The sequence below is a fragment of the Mixophyes fleayi genome, chromosome 10, assembly GCF_038048845.1.
Source record: "Mixophyes fleayi isolate aMixFle1 chromosome 10, aMixFle1.hap1, whole genome shotgun sequence".
Lineage (NCBI taxonomy): Eukaryota > Metazoa > Chordata > Amphibia > Anura > Limnodynastidae > Mixophyes > Mixophyes fleayi.
The window spans coordinates 76,992,467-77,018,882 of NC_134411.1; the positions used below are offsets into that span (position 1 = coordinate 76,992,467).

The 26,416-nt window shown below is 40.2% G+C and overlaps 1 protein-coding gene and 1 long non-coding RNA gene across 6 annotated transcripts in view; one reads left to right on the forward strand and one right to left on the reverse strand.

Moving 5' to 3' along the window:
• DNAAF1 (dynein axonemal assembly factor 1) overlaps nucleotides 1-26,416 on the reverse strand; it is an 87,174-nt gene that overhangs the window by 12,168 nt on the left and 48,590 nt on the right. For all 5 annotated transcript variants that reach the window (XM_075188896.1, XM_075188894.1, XM_075188898.1 and 2 more), the window contains 8 exons: nucleotides 25,607-25,828; nucleotides 24,439-24,605; nucleotides 23,711-23,832; nucleotides 21,717-21,883; nucleotides 20,543-20,872; nucleotides 20,030-20,136; nucleotides 19,187-19,261; nucleotides 2,729-3,008 (listed from right to left, as the gene is read on the reverse strand). In XM_075188896.1, coding sequence (XP_075044997.1) covers nucleotides 2,729-3,008; nucleotides 19,187-19,261; nucleotides 20,030-20,136; nucleotides 20,543-20,872; nucleotides 21,717-21,883; nucleotides 23,711-23,832; nucleotides 24,439-24,605; nucleotides 25,607-25,828 — 1,470 coding nt within the window. The remainder of the gene's footprint in view (nucleotides 1-2,728; nucleotides 3,009-19,186; nucleotides 19,262-20,029; nucleotides 20,137-20,542; nucleotides 20,873-21,716; nucleotides 21,884-23,710; nucleotides 23,833-24,438; nucleotides 24,606-25,606; nucleotides 25,829-26,416) is intronic.
• Nucleotides 10,152-15,457, forward strand: LOC142104309 (uncharacterized). Its single transcript, XR_012679553.1, has 3 exons — nucleotides 10,152-10,373; nucleotides 12,660-12,851; nucleotides 14,111-15,457. It is a non-coding gene; the product is annotated as an uncharacterized LOC142104309 (long non-coding RNA).

The window sequence follows — 26,416 nt, forward strand, 5'->3', positions numbered from 1 at the left end:
ACATATGAGCTTTAAGAAAGCCAGGCACCACTTAGCAGTGAATACTTGCAGATAATTCGCTAGTCTTCCTCTGTTGCTGTCAACACTCCTTAATTGTGCCAATGATTATGTATCTACTCTGCCTTTGTCTGTCCAGCTGTATATCCACAACAAGCTGCAGATGTTATTGATAGATGGGAGCGGATCTATATTTGTCTGTGCCATGTAATAAAAGAATTAGAACCCAAGCATAAACAATTACGCTTACGTGTTTCATAGTAGGCTACAACTTCTTCAGAGGGACAATAATAGCAATTGACACAAACAGTGCCTATGCTTCAAATGTATATAAATCAATCTCAGCTGTATGTTTCATGAAAACAAGTTAAAAACTTGAATAAAAACATTAAAAACCACCAGTCTGCACAACAGTAATAACACAATCCTGTAATCAAACATATTAGTATAAATACACCATAAACTATCATTCATCATCATCATCATCATCTTAACTATACTCTCCAAGATCTCCACTAATGCTCCTTATATTTTAAAAAGTTCTGTTGAAAGAATGGGGTGCCCCCTCGGGTCAAGGAATTATTCGAAAATGTGGTGCTGATCCAAATACTGTCCACAGGCAAAATTCATCTCCATGCTGTATAATGCATGGTCAATAGCTACGCCCCCAAGATTAGCAACCCTCTAACAGAAATGGCAGGACTTTAATGGTGAGATTGGAGATGCAGACTGTATAAAGGCTTTTGCAGCTCCCTCTATGTTATGAATTGATCATAAGAATAACTGAATTCATCATCATTGTCTATTTGTAAGGTGCCACAGCAACAGTCAGTTATGAATCATACAAAATACATACCACACAAAAAAAAACGAACAGGTACAACCGAGGTCGATGAAGAAGGTGCAGACATGAGACAGAGGGCAGGAATGATCCTGTTCATAAGTAAGCATTTACAATTTAGAAGATGTAAGTCTTACTATTGCATAGGGCCTATGTCTACCCCAAGTATCTGTATTCTCATTGTTTAAGCACCAACACCAGCTGCCCTAAATGTCAACAGGTTGGTGAAACCTTTTTCTATTCAGTAGAGACACGTCACCATGATCACTTATTTATGGCACATAGGACACTGGGAATTCAGTGCCCCTTCTCTCCTTTATTATGTATCTCTGGCATATAAGACAATACCACAACCCCATTTGGATTGCCTTTAACTGGCCTATGCTCACTTTGCATAGGGCAGTTAAAGACAATCCAAAAGGGGTTTGTACTTGTAGTGTAATCATACTGAAATACATTGTCACATTAAAAGTATAGGCCTTCAGTGGAGAAACACACTGCTAGGGGGTGGGGTAGCTATTACCGGCAACAATAATGCTGACACAAGTTACATTGATGTGAAAATTCCGATGGCCACCAAAGCGACAATGTGAAAATACAGACTTAGACATAGCACATTGTCCACACGCTATAGGTCACACGTAAATTCTGACTCTATAAAATCTCTCCACTCATAATGACGTCACTTCCAATGGACAAAGTCAGATTGCTGAGTTTAAGGCGGCAATGGACCCCAGTATAATGTAATCCAGACAGCGGGTCCAACCACTAAAACCGTCAATCTCACTTTGTCTATTGGAAGTGACGTCATTGTGACTGGAGAGATTTTATAGAGTCAGAATTTACATGCTGGGGACATAAAGCGTGTGTGCTATGCCTATTATATTGTGCTATGTCTATTATATAGTCTATGCTATGTCTATTATTTTCACATTGTCCCTTTGGTGACCAACGAAATTTTCACGTCGATGTAACTTGTGTCAACATTATTGTTGGGGAAAAAATGACTACCACCGCTCCCAGGTGCCTTCACGCAGATGCAGACCTGAACGCAGATGCAGATATGATTTTTATGGTCGCGTTATTTGTACCAGCGGGAGGGCGGATGAAAGTACACGCTGATGATGATGATGACGACCACCAGCACAAGCTAACCGCTTCTGATTGACTAATTGCAATTTTACCTCTGAACCTGCCCATGCTCGTGTCATTAAGCGTGCGTACATTATAGGATTTGCGTGTGTCTATTTACAGAAAATATGTTCTGTATTAGGAAGCCTAACGTTTTTAATGCGCTTATGACCTGGTTCTGCGTATATGGCTACAGATGTAGAGCTGGCTGCATTCAGAGATGCTTCCGACTTAACATAAAAGCTGAAATGCGCTATTTTTGTGCTATTAATTAAACCCAAGCTGCGTTCAACTCAGCGTCAGGTCTTTAGTATGTAAAGAGAAAATGTTGACAAGAATGAGGCTTAATATTATGTATTTCAAAATCTTGTGAATTTGCCTGCACTTGTAGGGAGACTGTATTATTGCTACATTTAAATAACATTTCACACCCATTAAATAGCTCAGTATTACCCCTCCCCCATTTATAAGAAATGGACAATTATAGAAGCTGGGGACATTTTGTAACACTCTGGGATTTCTAAATGAAATAAGCTATGGTGCCGGTAATAAAGCCTTTGCTATCTGTGTAGATCTAGCCGCATATATCACAAATGATCTATTGGTTATCCCATAGTTAACTCTGGAACCATTTGCTAAGCTACTATATATTCCTGTAGTGTGACAATTAGGCTAAGAGGCCATTAGAAAGTGTACATTAGTTATTTCCATAGTTACCTGATGTTAGTGTGCCCGAGGAGGTTTTACAATGCTTATTACCTGGATTGTTGTCCTTTTCCTCATCATCCGCATGTCCAGAATCCAGTTCCTGTATGATCGCAGTGCCTCTAGGCTTCAATTCTCCAGTGTCCACATCTCTTTGTTCTTGCAGTTGGACTCTATACGGTGACCTCTCATCACTGGACATATTCAATATATTCAGTATAGGGTGCATAGGCTGCACATCTTCACTAAGTTCTGTGGTCAAGTCTTCTCTCTCCCACTCACCATCACTATCATCACTGTCTGCAGATATTACTTCAATCTTTGGTCGATATATCTGTTACAAGCCAAGAATGGTATATAAAGGTCATATAATATCAATAGGCTGTATAATATGATTTTTGTGACAGGGAATACATACAGTGTAGTAATTAGTAATTTTCATAAATATATTATAGTACAAGTTAAAGCTTGTTGATATGCTTGCTTGATGCTAATGAAGGGATTGCTAAGAGTATTTCTGTGACAAAGTATCTTGATTCACGTAAAACAAATAATCAAAGTCATTAGTTGAACGTAGCTAAAAAAAACAAACTAATAGCAACTTTTTAAAGCAATATATTTAAGAAATATCCCTGGGCCTCTGACTGGCAGGGGGCTTCAAAATTTACCCACTTTTTTTAAATATTTATCCATTTGCTAATTTGTCAATTTCCAAGTAATAAAAGTTCAAACTTAGCACCTAAACATGTTAATTGGTTAAATTATAATAATTTGTGCGCTTATTACTCTCTGTGCATGATGCCTCTCTCCACACAAACGCATGAGAACGTCACTTGTCCTTGAGATTTGCGTGGATCAGTGACACGCAATTTCGCAAGGGAAGAGTTTGCTTATAATTAGGAAACTGGACTAGACTGTTTGCTTGAGGGACTGCAGAATTGGCGTGTTAGGTAAGTTAATTTCACCATTTTTTTTTCTTATTACAATGCTCATGCTTGTATAGATTCAACAGGTTTTGTTTTTATTAATAGATTTTAAAATATCACTTTAACTGAATGCTTTTAAAGGTAAATAGGTAACAGGGCCGTTACTAGGGCGGTGCAGCTGGCGACCTACTGCAGGCTGTCCTGAGAGCGGCACCAGCCGCCGCAATGTCCAATTACCGAGTGCCCACTGCTATTTTTTTTATAAGCAGTGCGCCCGGCTCATTCTCTGTAGTCTCCTTCCGGCTCCCGCTAGGGCTGTCAGAATATCAGGAGAGGAGAGGGAAATAATTATTAACAAAAACCCTATATTACCAATTAGTTCAATAGAATGAACCAATGATCTTGTGGTTTTGCTTATAAAGGGAACGGATAAATACTTTGAACATTACCCCAGATATTTGTTCAACAACACATTACATAATTGTACTAATGAGACACGGGTTTTTAGTAAATTTCCAGTATTTCACAATATCTGAATAAGGCCAAAGAAATATTGGCTCCACATAAGGTCAAGATGACCCTTCCATGTCACTTAATGATAGAGTGCCAGCAGTGATGTCAGCTGGGAAAGTGTTTTAAAATAAGGAGTAACATATTCTATAAAAGAATGAGTTAATCAAATATAGAGTGTCAATTGGCATTTGAGACCCTGGGCGTATGTCTGCTTCGTCCAGTATGGCTGTATCTATGTATAATATCATTTTAATAATAAACTATAGAAATATTATATTTTGGAAACCTGCTCATCTCATTTATTATTTAAAGAGAAGAAAAAAGAAAATCTTATACAGGAAAGTGACGTCTGAGCATGTGGGCGGAGCTACATGGACTGAGCAGCAGCTGTCAGTCTCACAGGGAGGAGGAGCTGCAGCCAGGAAGAGACACTATTTTCTGAAGTGTGTGTGTGTGTGTGTGTGTGATTGTTTAAATGCACTATAGGGTCAATGTTTTCTATGTAGTCGTAGACTTCCTTCTGTCTGGTCTTCATTGACGATTTACTTCATTGGAAGTAATTTGAAACTTATTTACGTTTCTTTGGGAGTACAACAACATGAGTTATAAAGACCTGTGCTCCGCAGCTGAAAACTTTCAGCAACAATACAAGAAAGATATTGCCCAAGATTTCAGTGACAAACTAATTTTCCTGAATCAGATTTATAGTACACCCTTCAAGTTAGAAAGCAAGCCTAAGGAACTTATTACAGAAATCCTAGAACTAGGTCTTTCTGAGGTGCTTCCCGACATCACAATTGCTTTGGCATTTTCCTCAGTTTGCCAGCATCTGTTGCTTCTGGTGAACTCTCAGTGTGCTGAAGAAAAAACTATCAACAATCAACTATGGGGCAAGAGTGACTGAATGGGCTGGTCATGCTCAATAGTAACTGTGACGAGGCACGAAAGTTGGATTCTTCAAAACAGACTGCTGCATTTGTAGAAAAAAGAGGTGTAAAAGCACTTCTGATTTGAAATCTTCAATAAGCCAGTACATCAGTATATGATACATTGTAAATGCATTTTTAATGGGGGGGTTAAGAAAGAGGGGGTGGGGCATCTTAATTTGGGTTTTCCCAGGCCTCTATGAAGCTTTGAAAGGGCATATATATATATATATATATATATATTATATATATATATATATATATATATATATATATATATATTTCCATTCCATACACATCCATCCCTGAAGAAGTCATCAATGGGAAGAAAAAACGTGTAGGACCTAACACCCTAAAAGCAAAAACTTATCTGATCACCGCCGCACCGCTGCACCCTCCGCCATTTCTCTGCCCAAAGACCTGGTCTCCCGATACAAGTGGAACACACTGGTGCCTCCTATCTCACCACATACACCACCACACCACCACTCACAGCTTAACACATTATCAGATTAACTCATATAGTACACTACCACACCACATACACATACCTCGTATCCTGGAAGAGCTATTTACAACCACATATCGCAACACTCACACCCACGATCTACAATAACAGTTATTAACACGCAGAGCTATAACATTTGAACCACTGACATTCATCCTCACTCACCTCAAACTACTTACTGGCCTAGCAATAGACAAACACGTAAAAAGAGCTATATAACATTTATAGAAAAAGTGCTATAAACAGAAGAGCTAACTATATTGCCTCCAGACCAGAACCTACACTGAGCCCCCCTCCTCTTTTTTCCCCTCCATCCCCCGCTCTCCCACAGATTCTACTAGGACAGAAAACCAGACTTAAGACACAGAGCAACATCAAAACGAAAATGAAGATCAAAAGACAGAACCAAGAAAACCAACAACCACTGCCGGCTTCCAATAAAAAGAATCACACAGGAACAACATCCAAAAACACTGAAAGGTAAACACCTTACAATACCCCCACCTCCACACAACAGAAGATACACAGACACAGACACCTCTCTACACTGCACCATGGAAACCTGTATCTAACCAGAACCCACAGGGCCGGAACACCTGTCATCTCCGTCAGGCAGCAACCATCACCACATACCCCTCACTAACATGCGCAGACATTCGGGGTTACTTAACAAACACAACACTTCTATAAACTTCCGTAAGCTCTGACTGGACCGTCAGCTTTTTATAACCACCACCATGTAAAACATCAGAACACAAAGAAAGGACAGAGTAAACAACATATTTCGCATAGACCACACGGAAATACCAACAGAAGTACAAGTGGAAGAAAATTTCTGAACTAAATTCCTAAGACTGGCAAAACTACTCATCAACAAAATCAAGCTAAGGTGGGACCACTCCACAAATACATAGAAGCAGACAAATACCCAGAGGCCTAAGAATCCAAAAGTACCACAACGTTTATAACCAGCAATAAAGATTTCAACAAAGAATGGAACAGAAACCTTCGAAACTTGCTGAAATCACCATAATACAAAATTCACTAACACTTCTTGAAGATCTTGAAGATTTCAAACAACTGGAGAAACTAACCAAGCAAACTGGACAAAAGAGAAGACAAAATGATAGCTACCAAGCAAAGAAACTTCTACAGAGAATACAAGGACTACAAAAACAACAATGTATTCTTGAACAAAAAACAAGACTTATCCCACAACACAAGATTATCCAAACCTAAACACCAGAAGACCGGGAAAATAGGAAGAAAGCAGAGGACCGCCTCTCATTGCAAACAAACCCTGGAATACTGACTACAATAGAGTACACAAACCTCAGAACTCAAAAAACTTAATCTACAATGGTAACACATGTCACAGTAACTACCAACAACAAGTCAGATTCTACTTCATCGCAGGCTCAAAATGTAATGAGAATTCCATTAACAAAGAAAAAGAAAAAATCATGAACAAACTCACACTTCAGTAACATCACCATACACACCACCCCCACCCAAGAAGAAGCAGAAGACTGCTTAGAACATTTTTTAGAATATCTTCAACAACCAGAACCGAACCTACACCGCGGACAGAACAAGAGCCCACTAAGCCTAAAAAAGAAAATCACACCCTCTGACTCCAACAAGGAACAAGAGGAGAAAGAAGAACTAAAATGAGAACGAAAAAGAACCTACAAAAACAATAGACAAAACCAGAAGACATATTTAACCTCAGCACCCACTACCTCACCGATCCTATGAATTCTCTACTACACAAGGTACTCAAGTTCGCCGCCAAGAGCCATTTAGGCAAATTTAACACCTACATCGACCTACACAAGTTCAGAAGAAAATATTGTTGGCCCAGTCCTGAATTTGGGCGATTGTCTAGCTTAGTCAGGACTTGATACAAAAACAAGGACAGTTGGGAGGTATGTCCCGCTTCACACTGAAGGCATAACTGTGTGCATCTAACAGTAGTGCACACAGTTTTGCTTGTGCAACTGTCTAAAATGCATCTAATACAATAACCCCCCTGTTTTAAATGCCCCAGGCCCCCCAAGAGCCTTATTCAAGCACCAGTGATACTTTAGTGGTTCTTGTATTGATTCCACTGCCTGTTTTCTACCTTGCACTGGTCCCATTTTCAGTTACTTTGCAGAACCTACAGCCAGCACCCATTGCACTGACAATACCATTTATCCTGTCTACTTTGCACTCAGTATATCACGAGCAGGGCCACCGAGATGGGGGGGGGCACTAATTATCTGGGCCCGGGCATGGCAGGGCCCTCACTGCCGGGGTTTTTTTTTTTTTTAACCTATTATTTTTATTTCATCTGGGGGGGGGGGGCGCTGGCGCCGCAATCATGCGAATATACAAATACTCACATGATCGCGGTGCTGGCGTTCCTCGTCCCTCCTCCGTTTGCACTGAATGTCAGGCGTGACATCATCACATCACGCCCGACATTCAGTGAGGAGCGACGCACAGAGCGAGAAGCAAGAAGACAGAAGCAAGAAGACAGAAGAATGAAGACAGAAGAAATAAGACAGAAGAAAAGAAAATAGATGAAAGAAGCCAATACAAAGGTAAGTAATGGAACGGAGGAAAGGGGAGGAAACAGAAAGACACAGTGTGATAAAGAACGGGGGGAGAGAAGCACAGTGAGATGAGGTAGAGGGGGCAGGAAGGCACAGTGAGATGAAGAAGGGGGGAGCAGCATGGCACAGTGAGATGAAGAAGGGGGGAGCAGCATGGCACAGTGAGATGAAGAAGGGGGGAGCAGCATGGCACAAGAGATGAAGAAGGGGGGAGCAGCATGGCACAGTGAGATGAAGAAGGGGGAGCAACATGGCACAGTGAGATGAAGGAGGAGGGGAGCAGCATGGCACAGTGAGATGAAGGGGAGCAGCATGGCACAGTGTGATGAAGGGGGGCAGCATGGCACAGTGTGATGAAGGGGGAGCAGCATGGCACAGAGTGATGAAGGGGGGCAGCATGGCACAGAGTGATGAAGGGGGGCAGCATGACACAGAGTAATGAAGGGGGGTAGCATGGCACAGTGTGATGAAGTGGTCAGGTGAAGGGGGGGAAAGCAGCATGTAGGGCATGTGATGGCATGGGGGGCTTGTGGCAATGAGTCTCTTATTTAAATGGGACCATGAATTATTTAGTGGCAGTGATGGTTGTGGAAAATAGGTATATATTTATGAAATGTAAATACTATTAATTTATTGCTGGGGCTGTTTTGAGGGAAAGAAATAGGTTTATTTATTAAATGGGAATTCTATTTGTAATGTTGGGGCTGAACAAAATGCCTAATTATTAAACGTGGATGCTATCGATTTAACGCAGGTTGGAATTTTCAAAATGTACCCATTTGTTTTTCCAAATAGGGTCCCCAACATTCCAGGACCCAGACAAGCCGCAACTAAAGAAACCAGCAGTCACAGGTGTTGATAGTGACAAGAACAGTTAGGAGAGAGCAGGAGAGTCTGTTTTAGGTTGTGATTATAGTGGGACAACCCCAATTTTTGGTGAGTGTTCTGCCCAATGTAAGGGGCAGGCCAAGTCTGTGAACTCTTTATGTAAACACTGCACTCTTTATATACTATACTATGTTGCTAGATGTCCTTCATGCCAATGGTGTACACAGCAATGCAGGTTTTCGTCTGTAAAAAAACCTGCATTGGGCAGTGGGCTAGCACTTTTCACCTGCTAGCCACGCCCCAATTATGCATAGCCAAGCCCCCAATTGCTGACCACTCCTACTTTTTTACCATGTTCAACTATAAGGGAGCCCCATGAAATTGCTGTATGGGGCTCTGAATTCCTCTTGGCAGCCCTGATCACCAGCAAACCCAGGAATAGCTCTCCCCTTCACTTTTGTCATTGTCTGCCAACCCTCCCTGCACTATTATTAATTCAAACCACCCCCAATAACTGGGGACATTTAGGGTTCATACACAATTGTTACAAAAGAAGTGTTTTTTTGCGATGCTTGAAGCATTTCACCTTTGTCTTGATCACACTGGATAGCCATTATATTATAAGGATTATATTTTAATGCATGTTTTGAAACACACAGTACACATATTTATATATTATATATATGTAGAGAGACTGGTAGTTTACAGCTCATAACCTCAGGAAAAGATGCAACAGACTGATGAGGTTGTAAAGGTAAATTTGTATGATTATTGATATCTATCATGTGCTAAGCTATAGAAAATAATATGTTATAGCCTTAAAAGAAATTAGCAGATATTTTACTCAGAATGAGAAGAGAAAAAGATTGAAGCCCTGAGAAATGTTACAACAAGATGTTCTCAGAGAACATGAACAACCCAAGGACGCACAGCTGAACATTGTAAAGTAACAACAAGACTGGTGGCAGAATGCCTGAGAAGATAAAAGCATAAAAAAAGAAAGATTTATTTAAACTTACCACTTGCAGAGTACGCATAATGTATAATTAGCTTGTTGTTTTCATGTTGTTTTCATAACCTACTGTCTTATAATTGGTTGTTAGACTTCTATACCTCCAATATTTTACTGTATAAATAAAGACTCCGAAGTAAGCTCTGGTTGGAACAGAATCAGAATTACTCAGCATCATATCATACAGGTGTTGGGTGTTTTTCTGTTCACCAGTCGACTGCAAATCAATGAAGATCTGACTGACATTAAAGTTGATTAATAGAAGTATCATTGAACCCCGATACCCCAACATTTCTGGAGGCTCGTGTCTGGAATGTCCCAATATCTCCACACCTGATGCCAGACTCCACTGATATTGAGATAACTGCTGAACTAAATTCCGTGCGGTGAGTAAGAAAAAGTGTAGATTTCTACCTTTTTACTCTGTTCAGTATTTCTTTGTATGTCTAAGGATAGTCAGTTGAGGTGATTAGAGGGTATCTCATGAACCCAACGTCCAGTCAGAGGAAAGAAAAATGATATTGTGAATGTATGGATACAGTGGATTATGATGGGTGCAAACAATTTGAATTAGAAGATAACAATAGGGGTCTATGTAAAAATTGTACCTGCTGCATTATCTTGAGAAAATTTTCAGGGTGTAAAGAACCCAATTTAGAGGGTGTTACAACTACAAATGTACATTATGGTTTTGTAAGTAATGAAAGAGAGCTATACTGCCCATTAGGCTGCCATTTAAATAAAGAGTTATTAGAGAAAAATTTAGGCCACGATTGGTCTCACATTATCACTTACTGGCCACAAAATCATATGTTACCAGATTATAAACCTATATGTCCATACACACACTTGAGAGGAAGAATCGGATGAGCCATAAGTGCCAGTATTTTAATCTAAAGCCGATAAAATTCACATCTGGTGTTCCTAGGGCAGATTAGGAGTTATAGGATTAAATACACTTGTAGTCTGTACATAGGGGAAAATGATATTACCTTATTCCGCTTACAGGACATTGTATCCCAGATACTGACAGTACTGTGACCAGTAACCCAGTAATGGGGGCACAGAACAGTAAGATGCCTATTATAGGCAAACCCATGGATATAATGAAGGAAAGAGAAAGTAGTAAAGCTCTTAAAGGGATTCATAAAGTACTCAAGAGAGCAGGATTTCCCCCAGAAGGGACATTAGACTTGGAGAAATGGTCTTGGTTTTATTTGAATAATAAAGAATGGATGAAAAGGCTTGGCTATGAAGATCAGGTCAATATGTGGATATGCTAAATGCATGAGAAGCTGAATGATATAATGAATCAAGTAGGTTGTGTACTATAAATGTATGTTTGATGCTGCGCAGCTGAAAGAGTGAAATGGTTTTTTTTTAACCAAATTTTATGTTAGATGATTTGAAAGAAAGTAATGCAATGTAATGTCAAATTATGGTAGATAACAAAAAGTTTTTATTTTTATCCTCATAATAGTTTCGAGTCAATCAGTGTTGTAAACACATTCACTGCCCTTATTTACTGTGCTATAATCGTCATGTACTGTAAATACTTTTTTATATTGTGGGTATGGCAATGCATTTATGGAAATTTAATGTCTGTACATAAATGAAAAAGACTTAATACTTTATGAGCTTATTATCTGTGCTCCTGCATTAGCACTTCTGGATGATAGCAAGCAATTTACACTCTCCTCTGAGCAAAAACAAATGTTTAACCAATTGTAAGCTCAAGTAACTTCAGCGCCAGCACTGGCTTTGCCAGATTATGACAAGCCTTTCACATTATTTTCTCATAAAGTCAGTGCACATGCACAACGGATACTTACACAGATACATGGTCACAAACAGAAGTCACTTGCATATTACTCAGTTGAACCCAGTTATGCCAGCAGCACCCACCTGCGTAAAAGCAATAGCTGCAGCTGCTTTAGTGATTGAAAAGAGTATAGATATTGTGCTAAGACACCTAGCAACCTTAATGGTGCCACATGCTGTCACAGAAATTCTCATTCAAGCAAGGACAAAACATTTGTCTGCAGCTATACTAACTAAATATGATGTAGCCTTGCTTAGCGCCTCACACGTAACAATTACCAGACGCACAGTCCTCAATCCATCAACCCTGCTCCCCATTGATGATTCAAAAGAGGAGAGTAAGGGGAGTCACAAAGAAGATTGAATCATCAGACAGGGGATATGAGGACTTGAGTGAAGCATCTGAAGAAGAAACTGAGGAAATACACAAACAAAAAACTTTTTTTTCTGATCATGATTGTATTGAACTCATGCAATTAGAGGCTTTGGGCCTAACAAACATACATGATACACCACTCCCTAATGCTGACATAGATCTATATGTAGATGGCTCACGCTACTACATAAACAGCACACCATATACAAGTTGTGCTTTTACTACACAGACACACATATTGATTTAGCAATCACTCCCAAACCATATGTCAGCACAGGAAGCTGAGTTAAAAACATTGACGTTGGCCTGTATATACGCTGAAGGACAAAAAGTCAAAATTTACACAGGCTCACGCTATGCCTATGGTATAGCTTATGATTATGGCCCAATATGGAAAAGCAGAAACTTTATGGGGTCATCGGGCAGACCCATAAAACATGCAAACCATATAAGATAATTGTTTACTGCCTTTCAGATGTCTGCCAAACTGTCAGTGATTAAAGGGGAAAGCACAAACCAAAGAAACAACGCCCGAGACAGAGGGAAATAAACTGGTAGACCAAACTGCTCAAGAAGCTGCTGTAACGCCAATCCCAGAAGGGAAAGCTACCTATGTGGTAGCCCCAGACCCCAAGTTTGACCGATCCATACTCCAAGCTATGCAAAAGTAAGCAACAGAGAATGAGAAAAGAGCTTGGGCTAGACTAGGAGCACTAGAAGTGCAAGGAGAAGGGTGTAAAGGTCAGCAATTATGTCTGCCAAAAGCACTTTACCAAATTATGGCCAATATAGTATCTGGGGAAGTGCACCTGGGGAAGGATGCTATGGTAGCACTAACAAATAAATACTGGATAGCACCAGGGTTTGCCCATGCAGTACAGGCATTAGTGGCTGGTTGCCTAATCTGTACACAAAACAACCTGGGTAAGTCTGTCCCAATGCCACAGAAAAGCACCCCTCAGAGACTATATATTTTTCAAAGAATTCAGATAGATTTTATTCAGCTTCCCAAATGCTCAGGGTATGAAAATGTACTTGTGTGTGTGTGTGGACCTTTTCAATCGCTGGGTGGAGACGTGAGCATGCAGAAAAGCAAATGCAGAACATAATGGCTGAAACAGGCCTGCCATGGATCTCATGTTTACCTATGGCTCTGCACTCAGTAAGAAACACTCTTCAGAAAGACACAGGTTTAACACCATATGAAATTCTGTTTGTTACAGCACACAGAACAGGCTGTTATTTTCCACAGCAACTACGGCATGTACATGGTGATTTATGTTGCCTTATTACAGAAACAACTAACTGAAATACATGGTCAAGTGTTCTCTTCCATTCCAGACCCTAATTTTGATACAGGTACCGACAGACTGCAACCTGGGGACTAACTAGGTGGTTGTGAGAAAGTACTTCAGGAGAAGTCTTGAGCCCAGATATAAGGGTCCTTATCAAGTCTTGTTGACAACTCCCATGGCAGTGAAAGTACAAGGAAAAAGACACCTTGATTCACAAACCACACTAAAATGTACAGTGTAGTGCGAAATGTACTGTATAAATGTAGAAATGTACTGTCTTATGGTATTGATGTGTCTTTCCAGAATAGTTGTGACTGAAGTAGGGATCAAGGCTTCCCTAACCCAGTGTGAAACAGACAGATAAGTGACAAATTTTCTATGCCACTGTGAGAAACAGAAGGGGAAGGAGTGCTCAACAAATTTCCACTCATAGGAGAGTAAACTCTGAAAATGCCTTTGTGTGGATGCATAACCTCATTGGCAAAGTTGTCAGTAATGATTCATTTTGGATATTGGGAATATTGGCATTAGTGGCAAAGGGTTTGGCAATCATGTTGATCGTATATGTGGTAGTGAAAATTGTTATGTGGCTGATTAAGAAATTACTGACACTTGATTGTTGTTCCTGCAGGAAAAATAATGAGCTTCCTGAACCAGAAATTTCTACAAGTTTAATGCCTGAGACTAACAGTGAACATTATGAACAATGGTCAGCAATCAAAGAAAAAAACTGGACAGTCTGCAGCAAGAGATTGACAGTGACCATCGAGAAACCAGAATGAAAATGTATATCCTTTTTGTGGTAGGATTGATGAGAATCCTAGGGCAGGCGTGGACCCCGGGTCAGATACTAAGTCAGTTAAAAAAAACTATGAGCAGAATGGGCAAACAATTATGGGATGGAATTGAAAAATGGATTGTCACATCATTAGTGGGACATATTTGTTAATGGATCATATTCCATGAAGAAAGCAATGAATATCTTGATTAATCCGTTGGCATAAATCCTTCTTGCGCTAACTATAATGATTATGTGTAACTGTTACCTACCATGTAATTCAAGGAAAATTCTAAATAGATATCAGCAAAGTATTCCCCTCTATACACCTGGATAAAACATTAAATAGGGAATGAAGAGTTATGGTGATAAGATATCAGGGGATGAATTATTATTCTATCTATATGGAGTCCTTAAGATACCATATAGTGTAAAGGTAAGTGCTAACTGTCTTCTGCTAATTATCACCATAACTGATAGGTAGAACAGAACTGTTCAGAACAGATATTTAATCAAAAGAGGGGAGTGTAAGGGTAAATTTGTATTCTTATTGATTTAATATCTATCATGTGCTAAGCTTTAGAGAATAATATGTTATAGCTTCAAAAGAAATTAGGAGATATTTTACTCAGAATGAGAAGAGAAAAAAATTGAAGCCCTGAGAAAGGTTACAACAAGATGTTCTCAAAGAACATGAACAACCCATGGACGCACAGCTGAACATTATATGTAAAGTAACAACAAGACTGGTGGCAGAATGCCTGGGAAGATAAAAGCATAAATTTGAAATATTTCTTTAAACTTGAAAGTTGCAGAGTACGCATAATGTATAATTAGCTTGTTGTTTTCATAATCTACTGTTTTATAATTGGTTGTTAAGCTTCTATACCTCTAATATTCTACTGTATAAACTAAGACCCTGAAGTAAGTTCTGGTTGGAACAGACTCAGAATTACTCAGCATTATATCATACAGGTGTTGGGTGTTTTTCTGTTCACCAGTCGACTGCAAATCAATGAAGATCTGACAGACATTGAAGGTGATTGATAGAAGTATCAGTGAACCCCGATACCCTAACATTGTGCTCATATGCTGCACCGGCAGACTGATCAAATACGATTTTGCCAACATGTTTCGCAATAGTTAAACTTATTAAACAAAGGAAAGGAATATTGGAAGGATGTGTTAATAGGCAGCTAAACAAGTCATCACAGATTTTTCTAAATGTTACTACAACTAGTAGTTCTCCAGTAGTTCTAACTCCCACCTACATTTGTGTTGGCCCCACCTACAGTTAATTTGGTCCCGCCCACATGAGGCTACTTCAAGAATTTTTTCCAGGGCCACTTTAAGTTCCCAAGCCGCTCCTGCTCACTCATCTTAAGGTATTTACTGGACTAGCAATATACAAACACACATAAGAGCTGTATAACTTTTACAGATAAAATGCTATAAACAGAATAGCTAACTATATTGCCTCCAGACCAGAAGCTACAATAAGGTAGCTCCTTTTTTCCCCTCCCTTCTCCTCTATCTCCTACAGATTCTATAGAAAACCACAAACTTAAGACACAGAGCAACGTCAAAACGAAAACAAAAATCAAAACACAGAACCAAGAAATCCACAACCACCGCCGGCTTCTAATAAAAGGAATCACACAGGAGCAACATCCAAAAACACTGAAAGGTAAGTACCTTACAATATCTCCACACAACAGAAGATACGCAGACACCTCTCTCTACACTGAGCCATGGAAACCTGTATCTAACCAGAAAACACAGGACCGGAACCTGTGTCATCTCCGTCAGGCAGCAACCATCACCACATACCTCTCACTAACATGTGCAGACATCCAGGGATACCTAACCCCCCAACACTTCTCCAGGACAGAGAAGCACACTTCACATCCACCCAGGACAGAGAAGCACACTTTGCATCCACCCAGGACAGAGAGACACACTGTATATCTACCCAGGACAAAGAAAGAGACCCACTGCATATGCACCCAGGACAGAGAGAGAGACACACACTGCATATGCACCCAGGACAGAGAGAGAGACACACACACTGCATATGCACTCAGGACAGAGAGAGAGAGAGACACACACACAGACACTGTATATGCACCCAGGACAGAGTGAGAGATACACACTGCATATGCACAAAGGACAGAGAAAGAGAGAGAGAGAAAGAGAGAGACACACACTGCATATGCACTCAGGACAGAGAGAGAGACACACACACTGCATATGCACCCAGGACAGAGAGACGCACAGCATATTCAGCCAGGACAGAGAGACAGGTACTCTGCATATTCAGCCAGGACAGAGAGACAGGTACTCTGCATATTCAGCCAGGATGGAGAAAGACAGACACACTGCATATTCAGCCAGGACGGAGAAAGACAGACACACTGCATATTCAGCCAGGACAGAGAGAGAGAGACACTGCATATGCACCCTGGAGAGAGAGCGCCACACACTGCATATGCACCCAGGACAGAGAGAGAGAGACACACACACACACACACACTGCATATGCACCCAGGACGGAGAGAGAGAGACAAACACACTGCATATGCACCCAGGACAGAGAGAGAGAGAGAGACACACACACACTGCATATGCACCCAGGACAGAGAAAGAGACACACAGCATATGCACCCAGGACAGAGAGAGAGAGAGAGACACACACACACACTGCATATGCACCCAGGACAGAGAGAAAGAGAGACAGACACACACTGCATATGCACCCAGGTCAGAGAGAAAGAGACACACACACACACTGCATATGCACCCAGGACAGAGAAAGAGACACACATCATATGCACCCAGGACAGAGAGAGAGGGACACACACTGCATATGCACCCAGGACAGGGAGAGAGAGAGACACACACACTGCATATGCACCCAGGACAGTGTGTGAGAGAGAGAGAGAGACACACACACTGCATATGCACCGAGGACAGAGACACACACACTGCATATGCACCCAGGACAGAGAGAGAGAGACACATACACTGCATATGCACCCAGGACAGAGAGAGAGAGAGAGACACTGCATATGCACCCAGGACAGAGAGAGAGGGACACACACTGCAGATGCACCCAGGACAGAGAGAGAGAGACACATACACTGCATATGCACCCAGGACAGAGAGAGAGAGACTGCATATGCACCCAGGACAGTGTGAGAGAGAAAGACACACATCATATCCACCCAGGACAGAGACACACACACTGCATATGCACCCAGGACAGAGAGAGAGACACTGCATATGCATCCACGACAGAGAGAGAGACACTGCATATGCATCCACAAGAGAAACACACACACACACACTTCATCCACATACAATAGACCACCATATATCTATTTACATTTTGACCATGTGTACTTACATCATTTTGCTTTGATTAATTTCTTATTTTTGTTAAACTCCCTTCCACCACCTATTATCCTCTTGGTTTCAATATTATTTTTATCTTAATACCAAGTTAATGCTACTCCTTGATTTATATTTACACATTGCCAATTTAAATTACTTCCCTTTACATTCATTAACATTGATTATTCACTTTGATTGATTATTCACTTTTTTTTATCTATTTTTCTCTGTCTCTTTGTTGATCTGTGATCTGAAACCACTGTCATTTCGGACACTAAAACTGGACTGGCTTTATACAGTGACTTTTTTTTGTATAAGGCATTTATGCAATAATGAAAAAGCTTGTAAGATAAAGATAGCTTGCAATGTACTAATACATATAAATGGAAATATTAATACATGATTCCGACTTTATTTTCACTAAAATAAGTTTTATAAAATATCCTGTTGACGGCAATATTACAGTAAAATATCTAGTGCGTTAATTGCTAGCATATACACACGCACAAGGTCATTTGCACACAAGGCCGCAAAATGATTGTGGCACAGCAACATATCCACTTTGGTGGAACGTTGCACCCTGATTTCTGGTGTGGCTAGATTTCTGTGAAGAAGCAAATGGAGTTGAGTAGCAAGACAGCTACAAGAATGAAAGCATGATGGCTTAGTGGTTAGCACTTTTACCTCGCAGCACAGTGGTTAGTGGTTAGCACTTCTGCCTCCCATGGCCTTATCTGTGTGGAGTTTGTATGTTCTCCCCGTGTTTCTGTGGGTTTCCACTGGGTGCTTCGGTTTCCTTCCACACTCACAAAAACATACTAATAGGTTAACTGGCTGTTAGTCTCTCACTGTGTGTGTGTGTGTTAGGGAATTTAGACTGTAAGCTCCAATGGGACAGGGACTAATGTGAGTTCTCTGTAAAGCGCTTCGGAATTAGTGGCGCTATATAAATAGCTGATGACTAAATTTGAAAGAGCATTCCTTGGCAAGTTTAGTGCAAAAACGATATTTCATTTTGTAGAGCAAATTTCCTTTACAATAAAATATTGGTGTGAAAATCGAGCATTTTTAGGGGTATTGTATGTTGCAGAAGCCATTTTCACTCCACAAAAACAAGCTCTGAGCTGTTGGAGTTTGGGTTTCATCCTCATTTTTAATTGGAAGAATTTTGTGCTTTGGCAGAGAAGCGCAAGTCTAGGGGGTATATATTTACTAAATTGCGGGTTTGAAAAAGTGGAAATGTTACCTATAGCAACCAATCAGATTCCAGCTGTCATTTATTTAGTACATTCTACAAAATGACAACTAGAATCTGATTGGTTGCTATAGGCAACATCTCCACTTTTTCAAACCCGCAGTTTAGTAAATCTACCCCTTGGTGTATTTGCCCAATTAAAATAAAAATGCTAACACACAAATGTGCCACATGTAATAAAGCTGTCCAATCCGAAAATCCCCCCTCTGTCATTATTATTTATTTCGTAACCAAGTCTAAAACAAGCCAAAAAAGGTAACATTTATTACAGTAATATGTACCTTATTAGTGCGGAGGTTGTCCTGCAGATCTGGACAGATATCACTAACTTCCACATCTTCCAAATCTGGCAAATCCTAAATAATAAACAATTACAGTTACCGAAAACTATCAGTTCACATTTACATCGATAAAGCAGAAATTTTATTTTTGCATATTAAAATATATTAAATCTACAGTACAATATTGAAAAACCTTGAAGAATATAGACTGAGCTAATATTTTAGTTTTATCCTACTAGAAAAAAGTTCTGGCATGACCTGTCCTTCATTACAATATCTCAATCATAGTACATGCTAAGGGTTTATATATCCTTGTATGCTCAGTATTTAACATAGACATAAACTACAAAGATTAATTCTACTTTAAGTCAATGTAAAGGAAGAAGTTCTGAATTAATAATTGTGCGTCCTCGCCTACAGGGTAAATGGGCTGAATAAACTTATAACATAAACATAAATAAGATTCTTAATATAGAACCCCTGTAAACACAAATAGCATTGTGTAAAACTGCAGTTACCCATAGCAACCAGTAAACAGTCTGATTGGCCAATTGCAAAATGGTTGTCTGGTATTGGTTACTGTCCCTGTGCACATATGCACCTATGATAATAAACAAGCCTGACGGTTGACATAGGTCAGATAATAATGTAGACAGAGGCAAGCTGTACTAGATAAAAGTCAATATAACAGTTAGTAACACGAAAACTGGTACTGACTATCATAGTTAAAGAAAGGTGATAGTGGAAACTGTAAATATAGACAATGAGAACATAGAGTACTGTTGTCATTTATATATAGCAACTGATAAAGAACAGGTAGACTATGTTGTCAGTTTCACATACATCAATGTACAGCTTCTGTGCGACCGTCAGAGGAACAGCTTCTAAATCTTCCGCACCAACTAGTGCAGTGGTTAGGGTGCCCTCCTTGTTCAACTCCTCCTGAGACGCTAGAGAGAAATGATAATGTGATCAGCTTATATATGTACGGTAGCAATGGAAAGTGACAAAATATATGTTTCTTTGATCTTATATGACCAAAATGTTCAATTTACTTTATAACAAAGACTTTTCGTCAGACTAAAGCGTCATCTGATCAATCCCCATCAGATTGACGCTCCTTTTGGGCCCCTCCCCACACAGTGGTTTGCAGTCTATTTGGTATTAAACTACAAATTTGGTTGTCCAAATTGCTACATGAATGGGCACCTTAAGAGATACCATGACAGTGCCCCTTTAATTAGCTCTACAGGCCTGCACACAACAGTATTCTAAAGGCAACTTTTCAGATGGAGCTCATCTGAAGTGGAGAACACCAGAAATTAGTAGTGAGCTCCTTGTTGATTATTAAGGTACCTGGTTTTATTGCATCACTGTTGCTTATAGGATGGGTCTCCACAGGCCATAACCGTCCTTTATTCTGTACACTGCAATTGTCTTTTTCTATAAATGTAGAGGATTTCGGCTCCGAGTGAGGATAGAGCTCAGCCTGCTTCTCCTCATCTATGTCCAGGATTTGTATAGGTTGACCTTTTGGAATGTCCAGGCTGTCTTTGTTAGTGTATAACTCCTCGCAAGCCTCCATAGTGTCCTTAACAAACTTCTGGATCTTCTCCTGAGACTCTTCATTCCTACAAAGTTTCTCCTGGAGCTCAGGACCTGCTGTGCTCTCTGTGGACAGTTCTCCTAAGCAAAAAAATTACATAATTCAAAGAGTAGTATTTCACAAAGGTAATTATTATTTTAATAAACACATATTCAAAAAAATATTAGACTTAATATTCTCAGTGGCAGCCAGACTCTTCTTCCCTTTGAGACATATTAAAATATCTATTGTGCATAAAATATTATTTTATCTAATCAAAGGACAGCATAGACATATAATTTTCGGCTCCTGGAAACATGGTTAATCCCATATTTTAACTTCCATTTGTTAATTTTATTTTAACCAGAGAAGACATTGACTAGTCAGAGTGATAAGTTTGGTGAGCTTCACACTAATGAGTCAGAGCAGACACCATTGGTCTTCCCTATTTCCAGCACAAAAAGGGCAGATGGCAAGTCGTTGGAAAGTCCCTTAGTCATCCCATTTCTGACCACAACTTTACTGCATTTTCACTAAATCACTGGGAAATGCTGAATAGGGTGGCAGTGACATGCATACAATGTTCCTTGGCAACCTTCCTGACCTTCTGTCTACCCTTGATAGCTAGGGACAAGGAAAGTGTGGACATAGTATTTATATCCTCTAAGTACACAAAGAACATAAAAATCCTATATAAAGGGATAGTGATCTTTGTAAATATTTGATGATGCATCTTCTACATAAGGGTCATCAGACTAGTAAGCCGTGGGCTCAGTGCCATTCTCCCAGGCTTTTATTGGGCCCTTAACATCCCTGAAAGCTCCCAAGAATGTTGGATGACAACATTTTGGAAATACTCTTCAGCCCAGAAATACATAGACACATCAGAAATACAGACCAGCTTCTTCAAATAAATATGTGGACATAATCATTTTATCCCATTACCTCTCTTTTCCATCTCCTTCCTGTGGCTTCTCTCTTCAGCTTGCCTCTTGATTTCAGCTAAAGCATCAATACTATCTTGGATCTTCTTTCTTTCTTTGGTCTCCCACCGTTCTCTTTCCCTAATCTCAGCTTCCCGTCCTCCTTGAGCCCAGGCTTCCGCACACGCCCTGCAATAGGCACAAATTCATAAGATTTTCTAGTTAAAAATGCTATAAAATGTTCCACACTTGAGTTTACAATGTTAAAAGGTATATCTGTAAAAGTGACTAGGAGACTCCAGGAAAATGTAATGTATTTATATGCATATATATTCCCAAGTTACATAGTTTTGGAGGGGATACCCTGAGAAAATTCAGAAGACTGGAAAGCAGCTAGAACTGTGACTTGCACAAATGCTAAGTGCACACTAATGGGTTGTTAAGAATGAAGAGTGGGAGACAGCCATATCATCATTTTTTTTTTTTTATAGCTCCAATTCTGCAGCGCTGTACAGAGAACTCACTCACATTAGTCCCTGCCCCATTGGAGCTTACAGTCTAAATTCCCAAACACACAGACTAGGGTGAATTTGATATAAGCCAATTAACCTATTAGTATGTTTTTGGAGTGTGGGAGGAAACCGGAGCACCCAGAGGAAACCCACGCAAACACAGGGAGAACATACAAACTTCACACAGATAAGGCCATGGTCAGGAATCAAACTCATGACCCCAGGGCTGTGAGGCAGAAGTGCTAACCACTAAGCCACTGTGCTGCCCAAATTCCTACCAATCCCAGCACTGGTAGCTCCTGATTCTTTTGATTCAGATTGGCTGCTGCAGATCGCAGAGGGTATTCCCAATAAATGTTTGGATTGGTGGGCAGAGTGAATCCTCCTCAATACACACCCAGAAACAAACACAGTGACACAAGTGACATATTTTCCCCACGTGGTGGAATAGGGATAATTGATCCCTCCATGGAATGTGCCCACAGTATACATGAGTTTTCACAGTATTCAACACTGGATGGACCATAGATGCAACATAATAGAATATGCTGCATCCACGGTATGTCCAATATAAACTATTAGGGGCATATTCAATTCCGATCCCGACTCGCGGGATCGGGCCGGAACGGCCGCGAACCTAATCCGCGGTACCGCAATAACGTGGATTTTCGTTTGCAGCCCGTAGGGATGCGTACTAAAATCTGCGTTATTGCGATACCGTATTACCGGCAGTAGTGCGCATTTTCCGCGGTAACGCGCGTTACCGCAGATCGGATCGGAATTGAATATGCCCCTTAAAGTTTGTGCGTACTGTGGGTGTATTGCTCATAAGGATCACTTGTTCCTGTTTTAAAGACCTGTTAAGTTGTATTCACTACATTGTAAACGCATTTCAGGATGCAAGTACCATGTGCACATGAAAAGCACACACACGTGTGTGTTGTGTTGTGTGTGTGTATGAACAGGATGAAAAGTCATAATAAAGCAACCTATTTTTTGCACATGCTCAATATATCACGTTCACAATATTAAACTTGATAATATTGTTATGTGTGTGCACAAACCATTCAATAAAACAATAGTTTGTGAAAAGAACTTTCTGATTTATACAAACATAGAACAATCTATATATGTTATAAACTTAATATAATAAGCATGGGCAGAAAAGAGACTGCACAATTGTGGTCACTCATACACACACAGATATTTTTTCCCCCCAAATACTGAGCGATCAAAATTTTCTGAAAGATCTCTTTGATTACCTAACAATAATTGTAAGAGCTCATCGCACATGATCAGATAGTGAAATAAACTCATTCTGTAGGCAGTGTTACTATTAAAGCTTAACTTATCTTTAGAACTATTTTCAATAGTAAATATTTTTGAATATACAAACATTCTACACTGAGGATTACTGGCTGTAGATGGATAGGATGGCCCTGCACTGTATACAGTTTAAACTTCCAACAATTGTATTTGACATTTCACCAGATTTTATGTTTACCTGTCTTTTGGAAAGATTGGTCTGTCATCGAGATAAGTTAGCTCTTTCAATCGCACTGTAACAGTCTTTCTATAATTAGGAATCTTCTTCATGACGTCATTTCCAATCAGATTTAAGACATGCTACAAAAGCGGGACATAAGCAAAGTAGAGTTATTGCAAGTGCTTTTCTGTAAGAAAAAAGGTGCCGGAACTCACATCACGTAGTCAATCACTGTACACACACCCACACGCGTCAGTTGTGTAACATAACATAATGATCGCCGCCTGCAGTAAGCTCTCAGCACGCAACCACACAACCAATCACAAGCTGAGCAGCGCCACAAGCCGAGCAGTGGCATCACAACCAGCACAGATGAAGTACGCATGCATCGGACTTGACACACAAGCAGCCTGCATGCACCGTTTTAATGATTTTGCTTCCGACCTGCTACGCTCGACAGGGCGATTCAAGTCCACGTGGACCAAACATCAAATATTCAAAAGTTACTTTTAAAACTTGAAAAAAGGTAGACCGAGTAGTCTCCTCTCAGAGAGGAGGATGCTGGGTCCTGGGCGCCGCATGGATTGGTAAGTTGTTGTTTTTTTTTTGGTTTTGTTTTTTTGTGTTTTTTTTATCTGGCTTGCCTGGCACCCCTGGGAGCCACGGCGCACACTTTGAGAACCGCTGGTCTAATGTATATGCAGCCTGCTCATTGCTTGCCTACAGGACAACTCTCCTTCACATACCAAGTTTGGCATCTTCTCAAGGATATCGATCACTGCAGGATTATCCAGTTTATTATGAGATAAATCCAGGACACTAATACTGTGGCATTCCTGTAGGTGCTGTATATCTTCCACTGTATGTAACTGGTTGTGAGCAATCTGCAGGGTGGACAGACCTGGGAGACAAGCTGGAACACAAACAAATCACATTATTCAAAGATGGCATTCTACCTTCAACCAATGTACATTGGTGTCGAAGTCACATCAGCCATTTAGCAATGCGACAAGCCTATAGTGTGGTGGAGCTGATCATGTGACATTATCCACCCAGAGGCGGCAAATATTGTGAAATTTCCTTTATCAGGATTTCGTATACTGATATCGGGAAACATATTTACATTTGAATATATATATGTTCTTTTTTTGACCATAATTAAAATATTAATAATTTGAAGGGCTTATTAGTACAATAAGAGTTCAATATTAAACATTATTCTTGATTAAGCAGTACTGGTCACCTACACACAATGGAAGTGCCCATTTTGTGGGCTCAACTAATACTCATAACAATACAACCTATAAATTCAGTAGGAATTACTTCATGTCAATATACATGAATTACTAGTTCCTAGTAAATTGATAGATTTTGTTCACATAAATATTAGCTCAGGCCACAAAATGTCTGACTGCACTGTGTGTAGATGACAGTCTATATTTTAAAAGTAATAAAGTAATTGCTTGGTAAAAATAAATCAAATAGATAACCATGGTCTCATCTGTGTGGAGTTTGTATAGTCTCCCCATGCTTGCGTGGGTTTCCTCCGGGTGCTCCGGTTTCCTCCCATACTCCAAAAACATACTGGCTAATTGGCTGCTATTAAATTGCCCTTAGTCTCTCTCAGTCTGTGTGTGTGTGTATGTTAGCAGATTTAGACTGTAAGCTCCAATGGGGCAGGGACTGATGTGAGTGAGTTCTCTGTACAGCGCTGCGAAAATAGTGGTGTTATATAAATAAATAGATCATGATGATGATGATGATGACTATTTTCATGATGATCCCACTAAGCCACTAGGAGCAGTTGACGTGTAAAGAAAATGTGTATACAGACAATCCTTCCTTCATGTTATTAAATACAACTTTAAAGAAGAATGCAGTTCTCAATTCCCACTGTCCCACGAGTGCACTCACACAGGTTTTCTATAGTCCTGATGTAATTGTTTGAGAGGTTGAGAGAGTCCAGTTTTTGCAGGTGTTTTAAATTCTCGATTTTGCAGATCAGATTTTGATGTAAAAAGAGGCAACGTAGCTCTGTCTGCGCTTCAAGGTTCTCAATGGTCTGCAGGCCATTACATTCCAGCCAAAGACACTTCAGCCCTGTGTATTCCTCCAGGTTCTCAATACGCAGAAAACCTTTATGGGACAAAAAGAAAACAAAATGTAAAATGCAATCGGACAACAAAACGACAAAAGGACAGCAAGAGAAACGCATCTAATTATCTATTACTACTACCAGTGTATAATGTCTATAATATACTACCTTTAAAGCTCTTAATCAATCCTCCCCTCCCTACATCTCCAATCTCATCTCTACCTATACTCCTAGCCGCCCCCCTCCGCTCTGCCTGTGACCACCGCCTCACTGCTTCACTGATCACCTCTTCTCACTCCCATCTCCAGGACTTTGCCTGGGCTGCTCCCCAGCTGTGGAACGATCTTCCACGTTCCATCAGGTTAGCACCTACTCTCAAAGGCTTCAAGCGTGCCCTAAAGACTCATTTCTTTATTCAAGTCTATCAGTCCTCCTCCACACTCCCTTTTCCTGGCTCTCTCCCCCAGTTAGTACCACCCAATCTGTGTAACCCCCTTTCCTTTAGGATGTAAGCTCTGAGGAGCAGGCCCCTCTTTCCTTGTGTGCTCCTTCTACCATTCCATCACCCCCTGTACCTCTTGGCCTGCTTCCCTAGCCCTGTTTTCTTAAGCTTCGGCCTACTTCTCGCT